This window comes from Rhagoletis pomonella, unplaced genomic scaffold, assembly GCF_013731165.1.
Source record: "Rhagoletis pomonella isolate Grant_MI unplaced genomic scaffold, Rhpom_1.0 Rhpom_scaffold_00003, whole genome shotgun sequence".
In the NCBI taxonomy this organism is placed as follows: Eukaryota; Metazoa; Arthropoda; class Insecta; order Diptera; family Tephritidae; genus Rhagoletis; species Rhagoletis pomonella.
The window spans coordinates 29,017,492-29,024,816 of NW_023458557.1; the positions used below are offsets into that span (position 1 = coordinate 29,017,492).

A 7,325-nucleotide genomic window follows, 5' to 3' on the forward strand; every position below is an offset into this window, starting at 1 on the left:
ACGGCAAAATATTAAAAAAAAAAAAAATGAAATAGAAAGCTCGAAATGTTTATGGTAATTTTTTGTTACGGAATAAATTATATTTTTATAAACAAGAAAGTATAAATGAGTTAGTGTCATAAAGTTATGATATTTAAGAACATCTCTTTCTTAATTAACGATGACACTGCAGCAGATTTCGACATTTTTTTTTTATGAGATTTCAAAACTTACAAAGAGAAGGCGAAGACAAAAAGAGAATAAAAAATTCCCCGCAGTGATTTTTCAAGGCGTATTTCAAAGAGTATTTATGGTATTCATCACGAAATTGTACTAAAAAGTACTGCGTAGTAGGAAAGTATATTGTACACGTAATTTTACCAAAAAAGTACAATTGTACCAAAAATGCGAACACTGTTCTGTATACATACTTATTTATTTTTTACTTGTTTACTTTTATTTTATCTTTCAACTTCGCTAAAAGCACTTCTACCAACGCTTTGCTTACCAAATTTACCCCAATTGATAAAATTTTGCGATTTAAATTCATTTTCAATAATGTAAATAATGGGCTGTTTTTGCTTACACGTAAAAGCACATTTAGCGCATTTAGCTCTAAATGCTACTCTAAATGTACATTTATCCATACAAAATTCGTCACCTAAATGCAACTAAATGCAACTCATTTATGCATTAAGAATCTAAATGCTAAAAGCAACCCTGTGATCGTCCAAAATTTCGACGATTCGAACATGCTTTAATGAGAAAAGTGGCAACATTGCTTTTTCGAGTATACAGTCGCTAGCTGCGTTTCAGTGATCGCCGATCGAGATTTCATTTATTATTTTACATTATTTAGATAAAGAAAAGTTACGCAAATTCAACATCGATATGATGCTGATAGAAATCTGGATTAATTTGTGATCAACTCTGTTTGTTTTGTTTCCTAATTAAGTGTGGAAATTATAATTGACAGCACCGACAAATGAATATATACACAAACAAATGTTTGGTTATGGTTAAAATAATTCAAGTTTTTGTATTGAATTTTCGGTTTAGAATTTATTTTTTCCTTTTCAGTAGGGGTTTTTGCACACTCTCTTTTCCGTGAGAATTTATCGTAATAGATACGGATCTGAATAATGCAGCGTTTTTGCTGCATTTAAAATGCAACATTTAGCACTTTCGAACATATGTTTTCGAAGAGCGTTCATGCTATCGCATTTAGCAAATGAACATTTACGGGAGTTCGAAATCGTATGCTTTTGACAAACAGCCGTGTTCCAGTCGCTTATTCAGATCCGTATCTATTACGATCAATTCTCACGCAGAAGATAATGTGCAAAAAACCCTACTGAAAAGAAAAAAATACATTTTAAACCAAAAATTCAATACAAAAACTTGAATTGTTTTAACCATAACCGAACATTTGTTTGTGTATATATTCATTTGTCGGTGCTGTCAATTAAAATTTCCTCACCTAATTAGGAAACAAAACAAACAGATTTGATCACAAATTGATCCAGATTTCTATCAGCATCACATCGATGTTGAATTGGCGTAACTTTTGTTTATCCAAATAATGTAAAATAATAAATGAAATCTCGATCGGCGATCACTGAAACGCAGCTAGCCACTGTATACGCGAAAAAGCAATGTTGCCAATTTTTCTCATTAAACCATGTTCGAATCGTGGAAATTTTGGAAGATCACAGGGTTGCTTTTAGCATTTAGATTCTTAATGCAAAAATGGAGTTGCATTTAGGTGACGAATTTTGTATGGATAAATGTACATTTAGAGTAGCATTTAGAGCTAAATGCGCTAAATGTGCTTTTATGCGTAAGCAAAAACAGCCCATAAGCGACTGGAACACGGCTGTTTGTCAAAAGCATACGATTTCGAACTCGCGTAAATGTACAGAAAAAGTTAATGAACACAAAACTAGCAAAAACTTGCAAGTGAACAGTTGTTGCACTGTTTTGATATTCTGCTGTAAACATTTTAATATTTATAAATCATTTTTAAACGCTTTGCTTTACACACACGCACTTACACAGTCCAGTACATCATTAATATTTTGATTTCTACTCATTTTACTTTTATTTGTGCTAAACCAATTCAACAAATGGCGGCTTTTGACACTTATTCTTCTTCTTCTTCTGCTAGCTAATTTCGGCTAGTAGAAATTTCACTAGCAAGCATTTGCAGCTCTCCCGTGTTGTTACGCTCTCGATTCAGTGCTCTTGCAAATTAGTAATTAGTACTGACTATTGGTTACTATGCAAACCTAATGTTTACCGTTTGAGCATTTTGGTGGCTAGACATACTTAAAAATGGCCCCTAGCCCTTTTTTCGCCCTTCGGAGAATTTATTCATACTTGGCATGAAAAAGTTGTATATGCTTAATTTGATCTATTTTTTTTGCATTTATGTCAGAGATGAATTTTTAAACTAATAAAGACTGATATATATAGAAGTTGCGTTCCAGATAACTACGTGTAAAAACCTGTGAAACTGTCAAATAACAAAATCACTCTCTTGAAAGAGAGGAGCGAGAGCGAAACAATAAAAGTCACCTGGAACGCGAAAAACCACTTTTCCTGTAACTACTTCGATTTTTTTTTTAAATGTGGAGTGCCATGGAGACGATCAAATATCTTTATCAACCGTCTCGCGTTATGCTTGACAAAAAACAAGCGCACTTGCCTTCTGATCGTCGTGGTGAGCAAGTGCGCGGACAAGAAAAATAAATTGTTTGTTTAATTGACGAATTTATTTCAACGTTGCTGGCCAATCTCGTACATATGCAATGCTTCACGTATTTATTTGATTGTCTCCGTGGCGCTTAAGGTTCTGTTTTTGTTTACAAATGCAACCCTGCCTATAGTTTGACACTTTTCATGAACTTGCAGGAAGAAAAACTTCGGACTAAAACCTGCAACTTTTGACTGAGAGAGAGAGCAAGTTACTCTCACAATAATGGTTTGACTTACAGGTTTTTTGGCACCTGGAACGCTTTCCTGCAAAAAAAGCCTGCAAATCGTGAAAATCGTGAATATCGTGAACACCTGGAACGCAACTAGATATATGTATTGTATGTTCCTTACGTTTTTATACATACGTACTGTAAAAGTGTTAGGGCTGTTAGCTTAAAGCAGTGTTTGCATTATTCAACTTTGCGTTCAACAATTGCGTTCAACTCAACGCAGGGTTGCACGAAAAAAAAGTTGAATGGCTAAATTTTGGCTGGCGACCAACTTTGTTGACAGCGATTAGTTGAAAGGCCATTCAACCAAAAGTTGAATGCAAAAGTTGAACAATGCAAACACCTTTTTATGGCGAATATTTTGATATTTTTTCATATTTTGATATTTTTAGCCATTCAACTTTTTTTCGTGCAACCCTGCGCTGAGTTGAACGCAAATGTTGAACGCAAAGTTGAACAATGCAAACACACTTTAACTATTAACGATTTAACTATGGTTTAAAATAGATAAGTTTACGGCCCTGAGGGCCAGTTTTTCAGTGCCAGTTTAAACTCAGATTAAGTAAACATAGTTCATTTGCGCTCGCTAATCAACGATTGACCGTATATGTTCTTATGGTGTAATTGTACCAGCTGCTGGTGCGACATTAAAAACTATTTGAAAATTTTATGATTGTACCAGCATTCTGGTGTCGCGAGTGGTTAAATGGTGGCCTAAATTTCTAAGTAAAAAATATTTTGGCGGTAATTTCTTGCACTATATGAGTCAAAGCCGTGTTTGTGGAATATTAAGTTATATACGATATTGCAGTTGCGAATTAGAAAAAAGAACAATGTTTACCAAAATGGTAGAAAAGTTATGAAATTTCAGCTCTTAATCATTTCGATCTTTCCTCGATCTCATTTGGAAAGAAATAAATATTGTACCAGCATGCTGGTAAGTTATATGCTTCGAGCCTGATGGTACAATCACTTGATCGAGCCAGCGTGCTGGTGTCGTATATTTCCCGTATTTTATACAAAAAGGTTTTGGTTGGATAAAATATTGGTTTTTTTTTCAAGAGTTCATTGTTTTTCTATACCATTACTTATTGAAAATGTTTGCGTGTATACTTTTATATGTATACGTAAGTAAACAATTTTAGCTAGCATTTTCAGCCACAATGACTTTTTGTAGCTCTTATTTAGCCCTTTTTTTAAAGGAATTTGGCTACCACTAAAAATAGGGCACCGAAATTGCGCATATGGAAACTGTGCATTTAGACATTATTTCGGTTTCAACCGAAACTGTGCATGTATGCATTACTTGGTTTTTCCATATGCATTATTTCGCTTTTAAAACGAAAGTATGCATATGCATAATTTCGGTATTTTTTCATATGCATTATTTCGGTTTTCAACCGAAACTGTGCATGAGTGCATTACTTCGGGTTTTTCATATGCATTCTTTCGGTTTCCAACCGAAACTGTGCATACATGCATTATTTCGGTTTTTGTTATATGCATTATTTCGGTTTTCAACCGAAACTGTGCATGTATGCATACCTTCGTCTTTCACATATGCATTATTTCGGTTTGCATCCGAAACTGTGCATACATGCATTATTTCGGTTTTTGTTATATGCGTTATTTCGTTTTTCAACCGAAACTGTGCATGTATGCATTACTTCGTCTTTCACATATGCATTATTTCGGTTTTTTCATAAGCGTTATTTCGGTTTTAAACCGAAACTGTGCATATGTGCATTATTTCGGTTTTTTCAAATGCATTATTTCGGTTTTCAAACGAAAGAGTGCATATGTATAATTTCGGTTTTTCTAATATGCATTATTGCGGTTTTCAACAGAAACTGTGCATATATGCATTATTTCGGTTTTTCTCATATGCATTATATCGGTTTTTCTTTGTATACATTATTTCGGTTTTTTTCATATGCATTATTTCGTATACAGTTTCCATATACACAATTTCAGGGTGCCGTAACTGACTCGCGGCAACACTGTCAATTACTTGTACCAAACGAAAAGTATCGAGTATATACTTTTTATTTATTCGTATCATTTCACCTCTACTTTTAGTGTGTGATTTGTCAAATTTCGTTTCGTCCCTAGTTTAAACTTTACTTATTCTAAAAATCTTTTATCGGTGTGTATTTTAACATAGTTGTGAACTGAACTCAATCATAATACATTGCTAAAGATACCTATTCAAATAAAATTTTTATTTTAATCTGGTATTTTGTTACGTAACCATTTTTAATAGAAGTTACGATGACAAATTCTCCTACCACTGTGAGTGCTGCCAAGCCCGTATTGCGTGGTTTGCATAACGCTACCATCAAGAAGAACCTTACCATTGCTCTCGCGCTGACCGCGGTGGTAACAGTCGGTTGGAGTTTTCTAATCAACCGACCCAAGAAAGAGGCTTATGCAGAATTCTACAAGTAATTGAAAGTTTATTTGATTTAAGACTAGATAATACATACTTTTTTTCAGGAACTATGATGCTCAGAAATCTTTTGAACGCATGAAGGCTAACGGTCGTTTCCAAGGATGTTGAGTAACCAAAAGTTGAATAGGGGGAAAGTGTTTAAAAATAATATAAAATATACACCTCTCAAAACTTAATTTTTGTATTTAATGAATACAGGGCTCGAATCGTCACATACGATATCGTAATACGCGTATTACTCGTCACGTAAAAACATCGTTTTCGGATTATAACACGTGAGCGTACTCTATCCCATTTAGCTTATACGACTGACAGTATCACGTAATTTCCTTTCGTATGGTTTTCGATCGGTGAACGGATGTTACGATTCGAGCTCAGATTTTTCAAGTGGAACTTGGACTAATTGCTTAAACCATTTGGCTTGACCGATATATTTCCACCACAGTCAGGTCTACATAACTGGAACGACCGAGATTTGTATCTGGCCAAGCAGTCACTCCAGCAACACTCGCTAAAAACTGGCGATTTTGATTGCTCTAGATACGGTTTAGTTATTGTGCAAAGATTTTAGGTTGCCGTGCACAAGCTTTTACACACACTTCTAGACAAGAGTCTACACTTATTAAAAAAAAATAATCGGCCCTATTGCGAATTTCACATGAACAAATATTGCCAAAAATTATAAAGCAAAACAAAAACAATGTTTCCCAATTTGTTTTTGTTTTGCAGGTTAAATTATGGGAGCGATTTATTCACATGGAATTGGGGATAGGGCTGAATATAGCTGAAATATGCGTACACTGATAATGGGAAATGTTTACTTTGGTTTAGTTTAGTACGTTTTTAAGGATGGGGCGAAATTATTAAAAATAAATAATAGGCAAAAAAACTTGAATATACAACGCTTTTATAAAGGGACTAAAAATTAGAAAATAATATCAGTCCCATAGAATTTGTTTTGATTTTGAAATTTTTGCTAAAGTTATAAACCATTTATGAGATTGAAAATGAAAAGCGTGGGGCGCATGTAATAGACCTGAATTGATATGAATATGTATGTGAATATACAGTTACGGTCAAAATAATAGAATCAAGATTCAAAATGATGCTGTTGGCAACTTATCTTTATTTATTTATTGTTAATAATTTTCATTTAAAATACGGGTCGGCCTATATCAGATACCAGATAATAATGGGTCGATTACGGATAGCAACGCAACCACGGTTCGGTTGCCAGCTGGCAATGCAACTGGAAAGAAAATTTGTATTACGATTGCCAACTATCGTCTGGATAATCGAAATTTGACAGTTCGACAACCAGCAAGCGGCTGTAAACAAGCTGCGAGTAAAATTAAATTATTAAAATAAAGAGTTTTAAGAAAAGACAGCAATAAAGCTAAGTTCATCACAATTGTTTGTATATCTGACTACTAGTGGTAAAATGCCGGACTACATATCGGAGAATGTCATCTACGTCGGAGGAGTGCAGCCATATGAATTAAGAAACGCAACTGATTTAAGACTACAGAAACATGGCAAGGCGTCATCACAGAATAATGTATTCTATAAAGGTTTTAAAAGATTTAATATGCTAAATGAAGATACCAAAAAAGAAAAAATATACACTTATTTAAAAGAAAATGTATAGAATTTGTGAGCAAATAGTTTAGACAGCTCAAAATAATGTTATGGTTGTTGTTGTTGTAGCGGCTACAACAACCCCGCCCAGGACGGTTGGTATCAGTCGCTGTCGTCAAGTTCCACTAACGGCAACCCTAGGAAGCGTGCAGCTTCTGTGGGGTTTGTCCACAGGGACAAGGCCGTTAGGGTTGTCGGGTTTTCCGGGCATGCGAAGAGATCTTTCGAGTCATGTGGGGTCTCTCCGCATGCCGGACACTCATTCGGCA

The 7,325-nt window shown here is 34.6% G+C and overlaps 1 protein-coding gene across 3 annotated transcripts; it reads left to right on the forward strand.

The window, feature by feature from the left end:
• Window positions 1-5,001: 5,001 nt before the first annotated feature.
• On the forward strand, window positions 5,002-5,594 carry LOC118736539 (cytochrome c oxidase subunit 6C-1). 3 transcript variants are annotated; one of them, XM_036466600.1, is made up of 3 exons: window positions 5,002-5,112; window positions 5,230-5,410; window positions 5,463-5,594. In XM_036466600.1, the coding sequence occupies exons 2-3, from the start codon at window positions 5,238-5,240 to the stop codon at window positions 5,524-5,526; spliced, it is 237 nt and encodes a 78-aa protein (XP_036322493.1). In that variant the 5' UTR covers window positions 5,002-5,112; window positions 5,230-5,237; the 3' UTR covers window positions 5,527-5,594. The 3 variants fall into 3 exon arrangements, with proteins under 3 accessions (XP_036322493.1, XP_036322495.1, XP_036322494.1); XM_036466602.1 differs by having other exon boundaries at window positions 5,019-5,112; window positions 5,233-5,410; XM_036466601.1 differs by lacking the exon at window positions 5,002-5,112 and having other exon boundaries at window positions 5,134-5,410.
• The last annotated feature ends 1,731 nt before the right edge of the window (window positions 5,595-7,325 follow it).